This window comes from Etheostoma spectabile, chromosome 10 (genome assembly GCF_008692095.1).
Source record: "Etheostoma spectabile isolate EspeVRDwgs_2016 chromosome 10, UIUC_Espe_1.0, whole genome shotgun sequence".
NCBI classification, from domain to species: domain Eukaryota; kingdom Metazoa; phylum Chordata; class Actinopteri; order Perciformes; family Percidae; genus Etheostoma; species Etheostoma spectabile.
In genome coordinates this window covers 22,387,499-22,409,297 of record NC_045742.1, presented here as the reverse complement: position 1 = coordinate 22,409,297, position 21,799 = coordinate 22,387,499, and the positions used below count along the sequence as shown (strand labels likewise).

At 38.4% G+C, this 21,799-nt stretch overlaps 1 protein-coding gene across 3 annotated transcripts; it reads right to left on the bottom strand.

The window, feature by feature from the left end:
• Window positions 1-2,003: 2,003 nt before the first annotated feature.
• On the bottom strand, window positions 2,004-20,579 carry rnf44 (ring finger protein 44). 3 transcript variants are annotated; one of them, XM_032528064.1, is made up of 11 exons: window positions 20,267-20,579; window positions 16,739-16,931; window positions 14,595-14,817; window positions 14,199-14,366; window positions 13,602-13,775; window positions 13,271-13,432; window positions 11,126-11,241; window positions 9,794-9,881; window positions 6,280-6,401; window positions 6,078-6,177; window positions 2,004-5,951 (listed from the first exon to the last, which is right to left on the bottom strand). In XM_032528064.1, the coding sequence occupies exons 2-11, from the start codon at window positions 16,843-16,845 to the stop codon at window positions 5,889-5,891; spliced, it is 1,323 nt and encodes a 440-aa protein (XP_032383955.1). In that variant the 5' UTR covers window positions 16,846-16,931; window positions 20,267-20,579; the 3' UTR covers window positions 2,004-5,888. The 3 variants fall into 3 exon arrangements, with proteins under 3 accessions (XP_032383955.1, XP_032383954.1, XP_032383956.1); XM_032528063.1 differs by lacking the exon at window positions 20,267-20,579 and adding an exon at window positions 18,475-18,908; XM_032528065.1 differs by lacking the exon at window positions 20,267-20,579 and adding an exon at window positions 18,475-18,907 and having other exon boundaries at window positions 14,247-14,366.
• Window positions 20,580-21,799: the final 1,220 nt, after the last annotated feature.

The following is a 21,799-nucleotide window of genomic DNA, read 5'->3' as shown; positions in this document are numbered from 1 at the left end:
TTATTTATTTATCTTTAAGGCCCTACAACCATTTTTAACATGCAAGTGACCTCACTGCAACCCAAATATTCTAATAACCCAGTTTGCCCTAAAAAAAATGATGTTCATATCTTGACTGTAGACAACAGGGTTGATGTTTTACAAGCCTTTTTATAAAATAAATCCAGACGGAAATTAAACTGTAAAAATGGCCTCAGGGCCCCCAGGGTTAATAGCAGGTGTTTCTACAAAATAGATAAGCGACAAGACTTTTGTCAGGGACTCTATAGTAAAAGTGATAAAAACGTCATAGTAAAGTATGTTGAAAAAATTGATATAAAAGTCATAGGATATAGTATGTTGAAAAAAGTCATAGTATTACATTTTGAAAAAAGTGATAAAAAGTCATAGTATAGTATGTTGAAAAAATGTATAGAAAAGTCACAGTATTTCATTTTGAAAAAAGTGATAAAAACGTCATAGTATAGTATGTCAAAATAAGCATAAAAAGTCATATTATATCTTAATATAATATAATAATATATATAATATATAAGTCATAGTATAGTATGTCATCCTAGTGATAAAAAGTCACAGTACATGTTGAAAAAAGTGATTAAAACGTCATAGTTGGAAAAATTACTGTGTACAATTAGACGTACTATATTATGACTTCATGACATTTTTAGGACATTTTTATGAAACACTATATTATGACTTTTTAGGATTTTATTTTCATTTTTCGTTCGGAAAGTCAATTTAAGCACAAACTCAATTTTTGATAATCCAGCCTTGTATATGGATACCTTTTTGTTTTGTTTATCTTTGTTTTTTGATCACATTCAGGGAATAAACCGTTTTTCATGTTCTATTGCCACTTTTCTTCATACCAACTGCTATAATGATTATGAATCATATTTCTCTACATCTGTATCAGTGGCTCTGTCCCAGCCGGCACCGGCAGATGCCCCGTGACTAAATGCGCCCTCGTCGTTGTTGCACTAAATGCTTACTCTGGGGGAAATTGTTGGGTCTTTGTAAATTATAGAGTGGTGTAGACCTTCTATTTGTAAAGTGTAGTGAGACAACTTATTGTGATTGATACTATTAATCCAATTGAATAAATATACTATACTATGATTTTTTAATTAGATTTTTTTATGAGATTTGTATGAATTACTATTACTTTTTATGAGATTGTTTTTGACATACTATGACTTTTCATGACATTGCCAAATTATGACCATTGTTTAATGACATACTATACAATGACTTATTTATGACTTTTTATGACATACTATACTTTTATATATTTGATACTATACGATTTTTTATAACATTGTTAATGGCGTACTATACTATGACTCGTTTGTATGACTTTTTATAACAAAATATACTATGACTTTTAGAACATTTTTATTGCATACTATACTAAGACTTTTCATGACATGTAAAAAGTAAAGTCAAAGCATAATAGCCTATGTCATCAATAGTGTTATAAAAAAGTCACACTATAGTATGCTAAAAAGTCAAAGTATAGTGCAGCATAAAAAGTCATGGTATAGTATGTCATCAAAAATGTCATGAAAAGTCATAGTATAGTAATATAAAGAGTCATGGTATATTGTATGTGATCAATGTCATAACAACGTCAGTGTAGCATGACTGTCTTACGATTGTTTTCATGACATACTGTAAGTACTACTAGTGAATACAATACCTATACTATGACTTTAATGACTTTTTCCTGGCATGTTTGGGGGTCGTGGTTGTGTGAATGTCTTGTGATAGTTACATACAGGTGGAAGTTTGCATCAGCAGTTTACTTCTCTTTACAGAGCATAGACCCCCCCCCCCCCCCCCCCCCCCCCCCCCCCCCCCCCTAGGACCAAGTCTCCCTTCGCTGTTCAGCTAACATACAAAAATAAGGTCACAGGTTATGTTATCTATGATTCGAAGTATCAACAAACTTTATATATTTAACTTTTAATAACTTGAGTCAAATAAGTAAAATGTGATATTGGTATACGTCATACATTTATTAGTGAACAACCCTTTCAAATCAGCCACAACAGTTAAAAAAAAATATGATTGCACTACTTGGTAAAGCATAACTAGCAACTTTCATTTAAAAAAAGTACAAATCTTAAAAATTTCAAACAGTATACAGATGTATATATATATATATAATACAGTAAATAGTTATGTTAAATGCTACAAACAATATGATTCCAATGGAATGAAAAATTATAACATTAATAAGAACCATTTCCTATATATAATATATATTAGTTGTTTTCTCCCCCCACCCCCAAATACAAACATGGAAAAAATGAGGTAACTGTAAATGTGCAAGTACCAAAGCAAAAATATCTGCCTAACACAGAACACATGCCCCAGGCTCTGTTGGCGGGTGGGTAGTCTGGTGTTCAGGCAAGGACCCCTAGAGGCCAGGGAGAGTAAGAACAGATCCCACCACAGCAAAATTCATTGGTAAACAATAAATGGCATCTACGGAGCAATCAATTACAAATCCTAAATAAATTGTAGCTGCTTATCGGAACACATTTTTGCACCACACAAGCTGTGAGATTAATCAATAACTCTTAACAGAAAGACTACAAGACTCTATTCTCAGTCATTAAGTTACCTCATTACCTAGGCCTTAATGGGAGCTTCTTTATATTTAATAGGGTAGCTGGACATTGTTAAATATTAACTCCAAAATAAGAGTGCTAACATTAACATGAAGGTATCTATATGTGAACAATATATTTTAAGATATTGATACACTGAGAGCAAGAGCCTGATATGCAGGTACAATACTACACTGAAATAAGTATGACAACACTTTAGACTTTTTTTTTTTTTTAATCCCTTAAACTATATTGATTTTCACGGACATTGTTTAGGGGTATTAGTATAACATGCTTTAAGAATACATGGGATCCATGACAAACTATTGCATTCACGCAAGTGAGTTTTCATACCTAAAAGCAGAACATCTAGCACCTTTTCACTATGGCTTTTGATAAACTACAGTAGTTCAGAGCATGTCATTTTCAGTCGTTAGGGCAAGAACAGTAACACAATGTATGTAAGAATTTCTGGATTCAAGACCAGTTGTTTTTTTTTCCTCTCTATAAAATGAAGTTAGCGCAATAAAATCTTGTAGTCATTCAGTTCTATTACAAATGTGTGCAGTACAATGCATGGCAGTTATCAGCTGAGCGTTACGATCCAGACCCCCAGAACCCAAAGCCAACGAGAGCTAAAAATCAGTTGGGATCTGGTTGACAAGCATGCATATTGTGCACCATTACATAGGTCCCCACCAGATTTTGAGATATCCTCCACTACAACACACTTGTTTTACCAATTGTTTTTTTTTCTTTTTTCTTTTAAATCATGCAAAACACCTCTGAAGTAGATCTGGGAGTGAATTAGGTAGGACAGTGTGCCTCATGGCACATTTAGAAATGGGATCACAACCGCTATGTCCAACATATGGTTTGAGTAATATAACAAAAGTCAAACAGGTTGGAATAATACACTTGTAATGAGTTGCAGTGTACATTGCCTTGTTTCAGTGAATATTAATAACATATTTACTGATCTTTTTTTCTTGCATGCCTGTCTTTAAATGAAGTATTATCTACTATCTCAGACAAAACAGAATATTATAATTGATTACATTAAATCATTTGCGGTCTGAGGAAAACAATCACACTAAATTCAGATATACCCTTTTGATGGCATCCTTTCCATTTGGAATTGACTGTTCTCCTTTATTTTTATATACCAAGAGGCCCTGAGTGATTTTTTTTAAAACTTACAATATATGCCAGCGAATAGATATGTACACATAGGTTAATTCTCAAAGCTGTGGGTTTAACTCATTAAATGGCTTCTTTTTTTTCTTTTGAAGGTGGCACACATCAAAGACTCACATTCACTTAAGAAACAGAAGTAAAGAAAAAGGCAAGAACCCTTTACACATAAGAGCAAAGGTTACAGGTTGCCTGTTAGTGCTTACTGGGCAGTTAAGAGACAAGAGTGAATCCAAAAGGAAAAAATCCATTTGTTGCTCTTTTCCTTCCCATCCCAAATGTATCCTTTTTTTAGTGTGAATACAAGCAGGGAACTAGAAGTCAAACAGTGTTTTTACACTCCTCAACACTCCGTCATGACCACTGGGGGACACATTAAGCTCAACGTGGAGTGTCACCAGTGACTTCTACAAAGGTTTTCAACATTCGTCTGTCTTCAAACGTTTATCTAAAAGCATTCACACTGAAGCTATACGTACAGTTGCTCTTTTACAACACCATTACCATGACCTGACCAAGTTAGCAGATTAAAACATACATTACACAAACATGTTAGTGCGCCAACTGTTTCCTTCAACGTATTTTTTCAAGAAGATGAAACCAATAAATAAACTTTTTTTTCTTCTTTTTTTTTTTTTTAAACGCCATACTTTTAAAACAAGTGGAAATGACGAAGGTATTTTCAGGATTAGTAATAGGTTTGTGCTTGTCAAGGTCATAAGAAGGCAGATCTGAAATCTTTAACAGTGGGCTATATGTGTATATTGAATTTGGCTCACAAACAATGAAATAAAAAGCCCAGTCTTCCTAAAAGTGGAAGAAAGTTCATTTAAAACTCGCCACTCGCTGCACATATTGCTTTCTGCACAGGCCTCCAGAGCTTTATGGCATTAGCACAGCCTTCAGACGAGGACCCCCATCCTTAAACGCAGTCAGGTTGGAACCACATGCTAGTCTTCCCTCATGGCGCTGTCTGAATAAGCAAGCCGTTCTTTTAGTATGCCTCTTTGTCTATTCTTTTTCTTAACATTCGACAATTTTGGTGGCAATGCTTGATTAAAATATTGCTCGTCTGAATCAACAGTTCATGCAAATTCTAGCATGCTGCCCTGTATCCAGTGGTTACACAATGCATTGGCTCTGTGAACAGGACAAACATACACACACACACACACACACACACACGCAATATGTACACACGCTTACACACTTGCCGGAGGAACAACGCTGACGTGGAGGGTGGATGTAGCACTTGTGCAGTTATGCCAGATGACCTCAAAAAAAAACAACGCAGTCCATTAATCCCCGACTGCTTTTGTACAGATCTGTGTTCCAGAGTGGATAATCTGGGGTAGTGGAAACTCCACAGTTGCATGTCCCATCACTTGCAGTCCATAACCTCAGGCTCAACAGAATCTGCATTTAACCATAGCAAATCACACTTTCACAATATAATTGGCAAATCTAAAACAAATACGGGGTAAAACTGTTGAAATGATCAATACATTATTGCAGAACATACATTATTAACAAGTCACTTTGCCCAACACCTAGACAAGCATGCATCTATGATGGTCAGGCATAGCCTCCAAAACACAGATGCACGTGTTGAAGTATTCCTATTATATTCTGCTAATTGCACAAGGCGTCAAGCCTATCATCCTCCAGGCTCCTGACTCAATTCTTCCAATGCAGGACTCCCACTATTCATGAACACCACAACCAAATCCACTAAGTAAAAATGAAACCCTGTAAACAAAAGCAGCAAATAATGCATTGTTGGGGAAATCTTTGGAATCTGCGTTGAGGGGGCAGAGAAAGAACTGGCTGGCGATCCCAGAACTCTGGCTATAGGCTGCGATAGGCAGTGGGTTTCATGAGACTTGGACAATGAAGCACAGCAGAGGAACAGCAGGCTCCAGTAAACAATCCTGGATTACTTATCATTTAGGAAGGGGCAGGAGTGGTGGGTTGGTAAGCTATATCTACTGGAGGATGCAGGTTAGGTGGCAGACGTCCCCAGTTTTGGGACAGACTCTGGTGTGTGCAGCTTTCCAGTTCAGCACTCAGAGACAGTCCTCACTCCACCTCCCGGTGTACGTCCGAGGCATCGGCTCGGCAGATGGGACAAGTGCGATTGGTCTGGAAGTCAAGCGGAAACACAAAGCATAAAGATCTTAAGCACTTCACATTTAACATTTCAAAACATTCACCAAAACTATGAGGACACTATGAAATTATGTTCTGTTAAAACTGGCATCAACTTACTTTTAACCATTTATCCACACACTTTGCGTGGAATTCGTGGTTACAAGGTAATACCCGAAGTAGCTGCCTACACTCAAAGTCACTAAAGCAAACAACACACCTAAGGAGAAGAAAATAGTGAATTACCGGGATATACGTACATACATCTATATTGACTAAATATAAGTGGCTTGTTTATTAAAAGGGTGAAAAAAAGGCTTACAGCGTTTGTTCAGATAGATGATTCTCTGAGTTGAATCTGTAGGACGGAAGTTGCTCAATATCAGCTTTAGTGAGTCCACGTGGTTTTGCTTCACCCAACCTCTCCGCTAGATTCAGTAAAGCCTACAGACAGACAGAGAGACAGACAGACAGACAGACAGAGAGAGAGAGAGAGATCACATGGAAAGTAAAATACCATACAGCCACCAACCATTTTAAATCACACCTATAACTTTGGAGATATAATAAAGTGAAAAGCCATCTACCTGTCTCTGAGACCCCTTCCCAACAAGGCTATTTAAAGAAGCTTTACCTGTGCTTACCACTCAATTACTAGATATGATCAATATGTATCTATTAACAGGTTATGTACCATGGCCATTTAAAGTAGCTGTGATAAAACCTCTCCGGAAAAAACCCTCCCTCAACCCGGAGGTATTGGCAAACTATATCTGCCCTTTCTCTCCAAGATCCTTGACAATGTAGTCACTAATGAGTTATGTGATTTTCTACATAGGAATAGTTTATTTGAGGACTTTCAGTCAGGATTTAGAAAGCATGATAGCACTGAGATGGCACTGGTGAAAATTACTAATGACCTAACTGCTGCAGACAAAGGACTTGTCTCTGTACTTGTTTTACTAGATCTTAGTGCTACTTTCGACACCACTGACCATACCATCCTGTTACAGAGACTGGAACATTTAGTTGGCATTAAAGGAATTGCACTAAGTTGGCTTAAGTCATATTTATCCGATCAATCTCAATTTGTTAATGTTAACAATGAATCCTCCAAGTACGCTAAAGTTATCCATGGCGTTCCACAAGGCTCAGTGCTTGGACCAATTCTATTGTCCTTATGTATGCTTCCTTTAGGCAATATTATTAGGAAACACTCAATTAACTTTCATTGTTATGCGGATGACACCCAATTAAATCTATCAATCAAGCCAGACAAATCAGTCAGTTAGCTAAACTTCAAGCATGCATAATAAACTCCTGGATGACCTACAATTTTCTGATGTTAAACTCAGAACTCCAACACCTCCAAACTTAATTATCTAGAGATATGGCTACTCTGGTTGGTATTGCACTGGCCTCCAGCCCTACTGTCAGAAATCTAGGACTTATTTTTGATCAGGATATATCCTTTAACGCCTATCTAAAACAAACCTCAAGAACAGCCTTTTTTATCTTCTTAACAATGCCAAAATTAGGAACATCCTGTCTCAAAACGATGCTGAAAAACTAGTCCATGCATTTGTTACTTCCAGGCTGGACTACTTTAATTCTTTATTATCAGGATGCTTAAATAAGTCCAGTAAGACTCTCCAGCTGATCCAGAATACTGCAGCGCGTATTCTGACAAGAACTAAGAAAAGAGATAATTTTCTCCTGTATTAGCTTCTTTGCATTGGCTTCCTGTGAAATCCAGGATTGAATTTAAAATTCTTCTCCTGACCTACAAAGCTCAAAATGGTCAAGCACCATCTTATCTTGAAGAGTTCTTAGTGCCTTATTGTCCCACTAGAGCACTGCCCTCGCATAATTCACTTGTGATTCTTAGAGTCTGTATTTAAGAGTAAACTTAAAACTCTCCTCTTTGATAAAGCTTATAGTTAGGGAGTGATGAGTTGCAGCGCCCGTCTAACCCGGCCCACCTGCTTCTCGTCAGTCATCAGATTTATCTACCATGTAAATCACTAATAAAACTAGAGAGATGCAGGGCAGGGCAGTACAGCCCGATAAGGCAGGGGAGAGTTCTAGCCCGTCCAGGTTCCTCTCTTTACCCTGTCTCTCTTAGTTATGCTGTATTAGTTATAGACTGCCGGGGGACTTCCTTTGACACACTGAGCTCCTCTCTCCTTTATCTTTCCATTTGTGTGCATCCATGTCCCAGAAATGCCTGTTACTAACCTAGCTCTGGGGAGTCATTCCCCGGGGTCCTTATGTTCTTTTCCCCGCAGCAAAACTCAATATCTCAATATATTGACTTAATATCTCAAAATATTTTTAGTATCTTAGTATCTCAATATAGTATCTCAATATTCTCTCAAAACTTAATATCTATATTGATACCGAGCCAATATTTTGAGAAAAGTCAATATATTGAGAGACTAAGCCAAAATATTGAGATTCTAAGTCAATATTTTAAATTCTCATTACTTTGAGATTTTTAGGTTATATTCTAAAACATTCGTCAATATATGGTACTTTTTGACTAGAGGCAGCAGTGAATTGAACTTTAAATACTATATTTAAAATAATTTTCTAGACATGGATTTTGCCACAAAATGTTGATGTTTTTTTGTTTGTTTCCCATACATTTCACTTTCCACCCGGCAGAGGCTGATTTACAAAAGAGATCCTTTAAAAAGGTGTAGGTACTTTACAGTTGATTATTAGCTGATATTCAATCCAGCGAGTTGCGTAGCTACGGTTTTAAAATAACTGATGAAATTAACGCTTCATCCACACAAAGCACACTGCTATCGCCACGAGTGACATCTATCTTTGGTTTGTTTTCTGTGAACGATGTGGCATGGAGGTAGGGCTGAGCAATATAGAGAAAAATCAAATATCACGATACTCTTGACCAAATACCTCAATGCCAATACTGCATTGAAAGGTTAACTATTGGTGCTTTAACAAAATATTATTTACACAATGATATTTTTGATTATTAATCAGAAATGATTTAATGACTTAGTGGAGAAAAGGTAAATAAAAGAACAGTTTATAAAATTACATCAATTTACTATAAAACAGTCTGTAAAACTAGGAAAAGACAACACTTTATACTATATTACAATATCCAAAATCGAAGACGATATCTAGTCTTACATCACAATATCAATATAACATTGATATATTGCACAGCCCTATGTGGCGGTAACGCCACATAGGGCTGGGCCATGGTAGAGTTAGCAAGCTAATGATAGCCAAATAGCACCGGCTGGCTTGCCGTGCTTTTATGCTGCATTGCTTTGAAAGAATGAGCTGAACACCGGGCTGGTCTGAATGTTAGCGGTCAGCTGACCCGCTGCCCCGTATTGAGGGGAAAAAAATGTATTTGTTTCAAATCAGTACTATAGAACATAATAACACATAACATATAGAGTGGCACATAACTATATGGCATTTTATTCAGTTTGAGTTCTAACTTGTCCGGTGGGGAAAGTAAATTTCTCTTCAACTTGTCCTACAAAAAATGCACTTGTTCCGGACAAGCATAGAAACCTTAATGTCGAGCCCAGGTTAATCTTTCCCTCGCTTTTATAATTTATGGCCGCGTACAAGTTTATTGTAAATTAATCTCTACACTTTTACACACATGAATTCTGCAATGTCAGAATTTATAGCAGTAATTTAAGTACTTCTACTAAATACTTGAATATTTCAAATTATGGTAAACCATCAGTATCTTTGAATGAAATTATCATTTTACAGTAAATTACAAAGGATTGAACACAAAACTGAAAAAATAAAAACAACAAAAAATACATCACTCTAACCTCATAGTTCTCCATCTCCACATCATCCACATCTAGGTCTAGACTAATGGCTGGGCCCACTGCTGTTGGAGGCACAGGAAGCATTGACCTGAGCAAAGAGAAACATTCACTTGTTGAGCATTTACACAATCACTGCAATTGTAAAGCTAAGTTCCCACTACAAGTTGTTTGAAGTAGTCAGTTTGCTGTACACTACTCAACATGCCTTCACAATAACTGACTGGGTTACTAGATCTTTTACCAGTAGGAATCCCCAAGTCTAGTCTCCCAAGAAATAACCCGTACGAGAAATGGCACGGAACATGATGTAATACCATACACCATGTAACAACTTTAGTACAAAGTAGAAATAAGTCAATAAACAAATTGAAACTTGTAAAATTGCATAAACAGATAATTAAACAGATTAAAAGCAAAAAAGACTGAATAAAAGTGTGTCTTAAAAGGAACATGCCATAGTTTGTTAAAATAGGGCTTATCACGGTCTCCAATAGCTGTAGAGAGGTTGGCCAACGCGTTTTTAATCTCAGTGCCCGCATTGTTTTAGTCCGGGGCCACACCGGCACCGCCGCAGGTAGTTAGCTTAGCGTAGTGAATGCAATCCTATGTTGCCGGTTAGCATGTTGTGAGTCAACAAAAAAACAACAACCTAATTACTTCTTGTGGCCTGCGTATTTACAACAAGTACAAAAAGCAACGCAGATTAAGACTAGACGACTTCCTAGGCGGATACTGACTTGGGACTATATTGGGTGGAAGCACAGCTGAAGCACTGTGCCAAGTCAATATCAACCTAGGAAATCATCTGGTCTTAATCTGCATAGTATTTGTACTTGTGAATATGCAGGCTATTCCATAGCCGAGGAGCCGCTACAGAAAAGGTCCTATTAACCAGCCTTTTTACAGTAAAGTTCCAAGCAAGTTAGGGGCTCCGGTAGAGTCTCCGACAGGTCAAGCAAGATGTTTAGCCCACTAGATATCTTTACACACAGTCAAATGTGGCATCGAGCCAATGCCAATTTTCCTCTGGATTTTTGAGTGGGAGCTAAAAAAGACTGCAGGTGAGCAGAACATGAGAGCTTAAGTTCTGAAGTGGGAACTTTGTTTAAGCAGCACCTGCTATGCAAACACCAGCACTGAGAATGTAGTAGTAGTAGTCTAGTATTAACTAGTGTAAATCATCGTTTCTACTGCACAACCAGGGTGCAGCATATTATTGACCCTGACTCAGCTGCAGTGATAGTAAACGTAACAAATCTATTTTTCATTCTAGTAAATCACCACATACATGCTACACTTCATAAACAGGGAGATTTTAATGCAGGTACTTACAGGAAGTAAGGAAGGAAGCCTGGGTAGTAAGATGGAGGGGGAGGAGGAGGGGGGAGAGGTTGCTGCAAACGGTATCTTTGTCCACTCACTCGCCGGGGCAGCATGTGGGGATATGGCTGAGGAGAAACACAGAGATTTAAGGTATTACGTAAAACTGAACAAGAACATTTTTACAGTAATGTGACCATTCTCAGGTCCTCCAGGATTCTGCGATGTCACAGTCGCAACAATTCAAGCAAATTCAACCAATCACTGCAACTTTTCCGCAAATAACCGGAGTTCCCCGCAACTTCAACAATCACAGCAGTCCCACGTGCCAGACATTGCATCAGTATGTAACAACGTCAAATTAATTTCCTTGTTTCTGATATAAAGACGTGTGTGACTCAAACATCTCACATTTACCAAGAAAACGTACAGCAAAAGGCCGTGAAAAACATTTCAGACTGCCCTGCCAACCTGTGCACATTTTAACATCAATGTACTGTACGCCCAAATGTTTTTTCACTCTTTAAGACACTAAAATGTGCTGCTGTTTTAATCCTGTCGGCTCTCTGCAGCGGGGGGGGGGGGCTGCTCAGTTCCCCCCACGACTGACGCGCTCACACACAAACACACACGGTGGATGATGCAGGGAAAACCGGAGATGATACGTAAACAATGACCTAAATTGAGGACAATCTACGCTCGTTATTCTAAGTGCAATGATAAGTCCAATAAGCACTTTATCAAACCGAATGAATGTGTGTCCAAGGCCAGGACCAACAAGCCACTAACACATATGTTCAAATTTGATTCATTCAATAAATTAAAATTTTATTGTCTTAAAATCACCAGCCATTTTTATCTTATATCAACATTTTATACCAGCATCATTAGCTTTTTTGGGAAGGTCACTAGGAAAACTCAGCCCATAGTAGTTTTATTCTGCCTGAAACATGTTTCCTTTTTATTTTTTAAAGAAGCATTCAAAAAAAAAGTCACTTTCACTTTGCTTTTCTCTTTTTCCCCTTTTACACTGCCATTTGGACCTGAATCCATCAACAACACTGCTAAATACCCACATGCATTGGTTTTCAGCTGGTTTAGGAGTTTAGGGACCAGAAAGCTCCATCTATTTCTCCATCTATTTTTTTTAATACATTACCTTTCCTTCAGTACTTTCCGTACTTCAGTGTTTGACAATAATTCCTAGTGATCCAATTAATTGCATCAATGTGACTTGAACTTGGGTAAGTTGCATAAAGTCATAGGCCGTATGATATATGGACATATTCTCCCTGTGACCCATAGGTTTCGGAAATGCAAAAAATGAAGCTCAAAGTGGGCAGCTCCTGCTCTCACCAAGTTGGCAATGCCTGACGTCACCTAACTCTGGGGTAATCCAAAAAAGGGGCAAAGAGCATTAATTATGCATAACTATAAGCCTTAATCTAACTGAAATGCGTGAGTTGTAAAATTATTCACTCCCTATACAGTTGTCGTGAAATGGGAAATTGACCAAAACTGTTTTTCTGTACAAGGCGGTAAACTTGTTTATTTTTGCTGTAGAGTTGGGCATTTTAACATAGGGTCTATGGGGACTGACTCCCTTTCGGAGCCGACCTCAAGTTGCAATTGAAGGAAATGCAGTTTTTGGAACTTCCGCGATGGCTTTATTGGCACCGGAGGCTGCCACTAGCCTAAAATGGACGGATAGATTTGTTAAAACACCTGTCCGTTATAAAACAATGAGCTTCATAGCCGTTTTAGCCAGCAATAGGGATAGTATTTGCTTCAGGTGTGATGGTGCTGACTGTAACGCAAAATCCACTGTCCAAACAATCCTATTTTCGGACAGCCCTCAATCAGACACAAACATTTTATGACTAACATTACAGCTGAAGGCAGGCAAGAAAAATATGTAAAACTTTTTTTTTTTTTAAACCTTTTAATACCCTCTAAGGCATTCTTTAAGGAAGCAAAGTTCAATGCTTTTGAAGACTTTTCAAGACCTGCAGATGCCCTGTGTGCTGGACAGCCACCAGCTGTGAATGTGTGACTATGTAACAGGTGTAAAGCAGATCATGCTAAAAATAAGTCATAAGTGCACGGCCCATTTCCCAGGAAAATAAAAGACTGAAAATGTCTAGGAGGCTGTCTTACCACTCCAAAGGGAAGCTCCTGGTGCAAAGGCTCTTGAGGAAGATACTGTAGGGGCAGAGAAGGAGGCAGCGCTGGTGGGTGATGAGAGGGAGGGTATGAGAAAGTACTTAATGGGTGCTGGTCCCCTCTTAGGTCAACTTCATTGTCTACCCTCTGAAGAGACTGAGAGGAAAGAGAGAAGAGAGGGAAAGAGAGAGAGAGAGAGAGAGAGATGTACATAAAAACAGTTTGACTAAACATACAATATTTATGCAAATCAACAAATTAGTGGTTAAATTCTACATTTACTGTGTGTTCATCAATGAACATGACTATGTCATGGACTACTCACCATGCGTGGGTGCTGAGGCTGTAAAGGGACAAACTGGCTCAAAGGAGTGAGGTGTGGCGGCTGGTGGGGGGGTACAGATGGGGTTGGGTGCAATACAAAATGTTCGCTGGAGATCAGGGGTGGAAAGGCTTGATAAGACACTGGCATATGCTGCATGGTACATGCCTGTATGAGCTGAGGAGAGAAAAAGACACAAGAGCAGACATTAATTTAAGTATGTCAGTCTTATTTTTTTGTTAAATTTGTGTCAACAATAAAACTTAACACTTTGAAGCAGCCTCCGCCTAACCAAAGAAAATTTGCAGTAAGGCATTTAAAATGAAAGTGCGTAGTGAATAGAAGCGATGCATTACAGAAAGTCACAGCACTGACAACACACCAATTATCATTTTAAAGTCTGTTTGTTTCCACACAAACCAAATGTACAACAGTATCAAATGTCATGTTGCTTAACGGTTTGTCAGAACTAAACCAAAATATTCTGCACAGTAACAGCAGCAGCTTATTTGTTAGTCATGAACAGTGACAGATTGCATGGCTGGTATGGTGTGCTACATGGATGCCACTGACATTTGGGCTCTTCCTTTTCAAACTCACAGGAGGAGGAAGGCAGCAGAGCAGAGAGAGCTGTCCGCTGAACATTACCGAGCATGCTGGGAGCTGCTGAGTGTTGCACCCTGGAAGGGGCTGCCCGGTGTGGATGGGAAATCCATGGGTCGTCACCGTCGTAACAGTGTATGATATTGGAACGGATCCCTGGTGCATCTTTTAAGAAAAGAAATGGGGGGAGACATGGGGTGACTCCACAATCTGCCTGAAACAGAAGCCTGTCTGCAAAAATAACTCATTAACACATACTCACTATGTAACACCCTGCATGTTTCATAATAAATCTGCACATTACTATGGAATACTTTGGTCAGACTAGACAGCAAATCATGTTTAATAAATGTTGTAACTTCTTTATCCATCAGCTTGTTCTTGTTCGGTTACCTGGTCATGTAGATCCACCATGATGGGGCTCTGCTGGGGCAGGTGAGCAGCAGGGTGAAGCATGCGTGGTGGTGTGCTGGTGTGGCTGTATTGTCTGGAGTCATCTAAAGGAACCTGTTGGTGATGTTGGGAGAAAAGCAGATGATGGAAGTTCTCATCCTGGATCAGAGAAGTGTGCAGTACAGGTCTGTCTCGTCTCCCCCACTGGCGTCTTACTGGTAGGCTGTAACGTCACACAGAAAAAAATGTGCCACATGTAGTTCAATATATTGTAGGTCCAAATAAAAGAAGTTGCATATTTCTTATATTATCGGCATCGATGTTAGGTAATTGGTGCATAAGTCAGTACTTACAACCATACACTTGATACACACAATGGAGCAATATTTCCCCCCTTTTACACTTTAAATATCTTGGGGGGTGGGTGAAACAAGCATGTCATGCTAATGAGGTTTTGTTTAGTGTGTGTTGGTGGGCTTATGGAGCTTGAGAATCATGAGTCAGTGTGTAGTTTTGTTGAATAGAGGCTTGGAAACAAGTTGCATGGAACAATATAAATAATGCATAGTATGCCCACACATCCAAATACTGTTTAACCCTTGTATGGTATTCAGGTCAAATTGACCCATTTCAAATTTTTACAAAAAGAAAAATGGTACAAGTATACTTTTTTTCTACCTGAAAATCAATGGCCTTACCTTATTTTCTGAGATAAACATGTATTCCTGACTCAATTTAGAAAATTATTCGGGATATGACCATAAGAATGATCCCATAGGGGATTTTTAACATGAATTATGACCTTATGACAAAAAACAATTCACACTTCCATCTTTGTGTTCTAGTAGAGACTGTTATGTATTTTATCTCAATTGTTTGAAATTAATAAAGACAATATTTGTCAATAGATTATGAAGTAAATTTTTTATTTCAGAATTGTTTTTAAAACCCCAAATAAGTCACGGGTCATTTTGACCCGAGGGACACGAGAGGGTCCCGAGAGTGAAGACAATACAAGGGTTAAGGTAATAAGTTGCACTTAGGGGAGGTACAGTGTGCAGACCTTTCTTATGCTGTCAAAATATTATAACAATATATGCCACATTTGCATGCAATCATATTTTTGTTGTAATGATAACATCTGATGACACTGTCTTCAGATCTAACAAGTGTGTTTTCATTTTAAAATTATGTTGAGGAAAAAAAAAGGTGCATTTGACTATTTTTCCGCCTGTTGGTACCTGACTCACACGAAGCTGACATTTTGTTGATGGTGAAAAACACTTTAGTAGTGCTGTCAAACAATTAAATTATTTAATCGTGATTAAGCGCAATAATGTCATAGTTAACTTGCAATCAATCGCATATTTTTATCCATTCTAAGTGTCCCTTGATTTCTTTTTGTCCCATTATTCTTTTCTCATTTTAAAGCTTTTATCAACATGGAAAAGTGGATTGGCTTGCTTTGTGCATTTTTTTTTTTTTTTTAATTTAAACCAACTTGGCATATAGGCTACTGTAGTGTTCAACTTCACACATAACATTCTCGCTTGGAGCAAATAATCTCTCACACAATGTAACACCGACCATCAATAAAACGGTGAAAAAAATACTTTGAAAAGGAGGCGGAGAATTTGCATCAGCTGTGTGCTTGGCCATCAAGTGGTATTTCAGACGTGCTGCGATGATCGCTCAGTTCACAACGACAAAACCCACAGATCACTTTGATCTTGTCGATGGAACCATTTGGCAACTTTTAAAATGTAAACTTACGATTCAGAATCTTATTGGAATCCATATTGGCGTCTCACATTTGCCATCCACTCAAACTGTAACGTCACTACTCTATGGCCGGCTCGCAAGTCTAAACAAGTCTGCGCGGCGTGCTTGTTGTTTTGTTTCCGGTCTAGCTAGATCTGGTGTAGTGTTGTTTTTCTAACATTGCTTGTTGTTGCAACAGCATGTGCAAAAAACTACAAAGTTTGCTAGGCCAAAAAGAACGATAATCTCGCAATTAAAAAAAATGACGCCGTTAAAAGGGGTTTTGTGTTAACACTGTTAATAACGCGTTTACTTTTTAGTAAATAAGTACAATGTACTTTATAAGAAAATTGTCTTAAGGAAAGACCAGGCAGAATTGTTACCTTCTCCTGAGAAACACTGGGGCGTTGCAGGGCTCTCCAAGGAACCTCCTCGGGTTTAAGGGGGCTGTTGGTGGCAGCCTATTTACTGCTATTTCCCATGGTCGCATTGGTGACGTCGTGCTGACGAGTCACACTCTGGGAAAAGAAACTGTACAGTGGAGGCACTTCTATGTTGCCTCTGATTGTCCTAACCCTGTAAAAACACACCAGTAGACAAAATCACAACCCTATTATGCTACAGAGCTTGTATGTATATCTGCGCGCACACACACACACACACACACACACACACACACACACACACACACACACACACACACACACACACACACACACACACACACAGTGGCTTGAGAAAGTTTACACACCCATGCAATAGTTGATTAAAAGAGGAATACAACTTTTAGAAATTGATCTTAATGCCTTAATTAAAACAATTTAGGAAAATCTAACCATACAAAAACCACATTTCTTTGTGAATGAATAATGTATTGTAAATAAATACATTTTCTTCCTTAAAATACAGGGGGTATAAGTATACACACCCCTATGTTAAATTCCCATAGAGGCAGGCACATTTTTGTTTTTTAAGGCCAGTTATTTCATGGATCCAGGACACTATGCATCCCCATATCACACACCCTTCACCATACATAGAGAGTGGCATGGGGAACTTTCCTTAACATCAACTCTCAATGCAAATCAAACCAGCTATTAGGCCCACTGAAATAACACCATGACAAGACCATGCCTGGATCATATTTAATTCAACAATTGCATTTTATCTTTTGTGAGATGCCATTTGCCTTTCATAATGAGTCATCATGACCGTTGGTTGTTTTAAATACCAAACTTATTTTACTATATTTCATATCCACTTGCTCCAATATCTCAGTAGCACTTTCAATTACGGCTTTTTAAGATACACGTGAAACAGTTTATGCTTAAAACACAATTGTTGCAAATTATAATACAAATAACAGTTAAATGTCCGCTACAGGTATCTAATTAGCGAGACTGATCAAGATATATACCATTTGTAACCAAATTCTTGTAATTTCTAATAAAGAAAGTCACAAGCGTAGGCTACGTCAGTTTAGATTATACACATCCCATACTTACATTTTCAATTGTAGGGTAGGCCTATTGCAAATCGTGTACATGTGTATTTAATAAAACAGAGTAAACGCATTAGCTAGTGTTAAAGTGGCAGTGGAATTAATGCAGTATTTTCGGGGACAGAATAAATAGGGGTCGCTGTATCCTGCCTGAACAAAAACACGGAAAGCCATGTGCTCTAAAGACAAAGCAACAACAAAAGATGTGGAAGGCAACCAGTACAGCGTGCTGCTATACATACACTTTAGAAGGCAACAGTGCCGTTACACCGTTTCTTACAAGTATAACGCAAAGCCCCACACACGTCACAGCGAAAATTACAAACATTATTGTCCTGGCAACTGTAGGTCAAGGCATATTCGACGTCCCCAGTTGAAGGAGAGTAGCTAACTTTAGCCAAGCTAGGCTATCGCTTTGTCCAGAATCACCAGCTGCGTTTAACTGCTGTTGGCGAGATTTAGCCAGCATGCTACTAGCTAGCTACGTGTTTAGGACATTTGCTCATTTATCAATGTATATTCTATCCATGTAGCTAACATGTTACACCATCAACCAGCATTGGATGGACAGGTTTAGCTAGCTATGTGAGTTGGCCAACAACACAGACCACATCTTACTTTCTTAGCTAGTTTGCTTGCTCGGTGAGAAGGGGAGATGGCAGGTGTTTCAGCCTCCGAAATGTCGTGTCCCATCAAGTTATCCTTGCACGTAACCGCCTCTAGCCGAATAACGTTACCACCACCTGACAGCAACTAACGTTACAGCCTGTTGTTTTCTCCGACAGATTTCTGACAATGTCGGACGGAGCTGCTAGCTTGCTAACGCTTGTCAGCTAACACAAGCTTCTAACTGCTGTATAGGGAATCCGTTTTCCCCAGAAACCGCAAAATGGTCTGTCCGTTAACGGCAGCGTTTACTTGACCAGGAAAATACTGTTAATACGTGTGAAAATGTAACGTTAGCTACGACAGGAAACATTCCTTGGCGCGTGTATGTTTCTTGAATTGCATTGTTATGACGAAGCCACGCCTCCTGTTCTGAGTAACCAATCAGCGCGCATCAAACACAGACAACAGACAGCTTTGCCTTAACTGCTTGTTTTGATACATTAAGGCCCTTAATGTATCAAAACAAGCAGTTCCTGTTGACTGTAGCTGAGCCTTGTGAAAATATTATTTAACTAAATATCCATAACCCTAACAGCACAATGACAGACCAAATAAATGCTCTGACCTTCTTTCCTCCCCTTTCCTTACTGTATTTTGCCATGTACAGCACAGCCAGCTCTACAGTGCTTTTTGAAATAATAGTGGTGGAAAGTAGCAAGGTACATTTACCAAAGCATTGCACTTTAACTCTGAGGTACTTCTACTTTATTGTCTTTTGATATATGATGCATTTTTATAGATACTACTACCCAACCGTATTTAATAATTTGGTAGCTTCACCCCAACATATTAATTACATGCATTAGTAATAATGATCCAGTAATATTTTTTTTTTGCATAATGAGTAGCCTAAGTTCATTTTGTTGATAATACATTTTCTTAAGTAAAGTTCTGAATGCAGGACTTGTGATGCAGAATTTTTAAAGTGTACGTAAGTAAATAATCTATTTTTTTTTTACCACTGACATTCACTATAATTACATGATAATTAGAAATGTTTCCACAGATTAAACTCCAAAATGAGGAACCTGGTCTATTTACTCAGTTGAGCATCGCTGACCATAAAAGTTGAAGAATTGCCCAACTAGGCTATAGCATCTCTCTTGTGGCAAGCTGTCTCATTTTATAACATCAAATCAATTTCTACCAAAAGTAAAATTGCATTTTAATTAAATAGCTTTGTACGAGACATTGCCTTTGGGTCTAAAACTAATGGCCCACAGTCTGTTTTAACTCTCATTGGAGGCCACAGTGTCCTACCACACTACATAGCCGGTTATGTAATATTGCACTTGCATGATCAAGTGAGAAACCCCTCTTATCAGCTTTGGTACGTAATTTCGCCGTTTTTGTAGGTCAGCAAATGGAGCTGCAAAAAATTTGATGTGATGCTGCACTTGAGGATTATCAAGCTTTATGGGCCTTAGGAATTATATCAAGCCCAATCTCCTGGTCTGTTTGGAATGCTGCAAAGCATTGAAGCGTTTCTAGTCCTTAGAACGCATCCAGAAGGATGCACCTAACGAAGAGAGAGAGACTAAGGAGGGCAGCAGTGGTATGCAACATAGACTAAATGTAAACATTACAACATCGCACTCGGTAGCAGCAAAACAAGGAGGGGCTGGAGGTTGAGCAGGATGACAGCCCTAATAACCCGTTTAACAATCTGCCGTAAACACGCACCGTAAATCTCCAAAATTCAACCGAGACAAAGCGATAACAAGAGCAGCAGTGTAGTTACCTGATTGTTAATATGCAAACATCTGATCATTGATATTTCTCTTGTAATGTTCACATCTCGTTAGGTTAAGTGCGGCATCCTACGGTCAGCTGTTCCCGTGTGGAACATTCCGTGGGTTTCACCACTGCTGTAAAAAAGGTGCTAACACTGGACTCTCGTTTTATCACCGCATTTTGTCTGTATGTTGTGCGGGTTTCTGGTTTTATAACCGCCGATATTTTTTTCCGTAATCGCCACTTTTTGGTTTTGGAACAGGGAATCCAGCCCCACGGTTGCTTTGAATGTCTGCAGTTCCCTGTTACACCCCCATTTCTGCGCATTCCCAGAGCAGAGAGCACACGCCATGCTGTCATTTTTACCGTAATGAACAGAATACAGTGTGTCAGTCTGACTTGAAAGTTCAGGGTCGCCTATGAAAAGCGTTCATTTGTATTCTGGGAGTGAAATTGTGTGTGTGTGTGTTTGTGTGTGTGTGTGTGTGTGTGTGTGTGTGTGTGTGTGAGAGAGAGAGAGAGAGAGAGAGAGAGAATGCCTAATTATAAGGTTTGTAGGGTAACACGTAAATTTGATGCTTTGGCAACATTGTTATTGAAGTAAAAGTTGTAATAACGAAATATAAATACTGTTACTAGTAAAAGTTATAGTAGTATACTTCATCGGGACGTTTAATTTATAATTTATCATATTCTGTTTACCTTATGAGCTATAGGCCTTTTTTAAATCTTAGTATGCGGTATAGCTGTTAGAAAAATGTAGTGGGATCAAAAGCCCAATATTTTCCCCAGAGTTGTAGTGGAACTTTAAAGTAGCAGAAAATAAAGAAAATAAAGTACTTCAAAATTGCACCTACAGTCTTGAGTATATACACAGTTGTTTTCACCACTGCTTCTCAGTTATGTCTGTGTAGAAGCCATTGCTAGTTGACTTCAGACACCATACAGGATAAATATGATTTTAAATCCATTGTTTTTTTTATACACAGGACATCCTCCTTCATTTTTTCACACCTGCTAAAACCATAGAGCCATTAGTATAGATTGTCATTGTGTATTCTCTTCTTTTGACTGTGTGGTAAGAAATGTCTTTATTAGGAATCCATAAACACACTGATTCAAACCCATGTTAGATCTTGATGCAGTGCACCAGAGCAAATTTTTGTGAGCAGTTATTCAACCATGTAAAACAGAAAGATGTACACTGAGACACAACTATTCTCCCCCCCCCCCCCCCCCCCCCCAAAAAAAAAAAAAACCCAGTGAGACAAATGTCCTCAAACATAAGAAAGTGGATAATAGAAAAAAATGATGCTTCAGTAGCCTGATATATTTTCTCTACTGGCAGAACAAGGATAATGACTGTGAACTGGAAGGAAAAAAGAAAGACACTAAAGTGTAGAAAATACAGGGACTCCAACCCATTCTATCACTAAAGGAAAAAAAGGGGTGGAAGAAGGAAGGGTATGCCAGATTGTATAATGATATCTGACACAGTAACTATACATTTTGTGTGAGACCTTCCAGCATGCTTATGTAT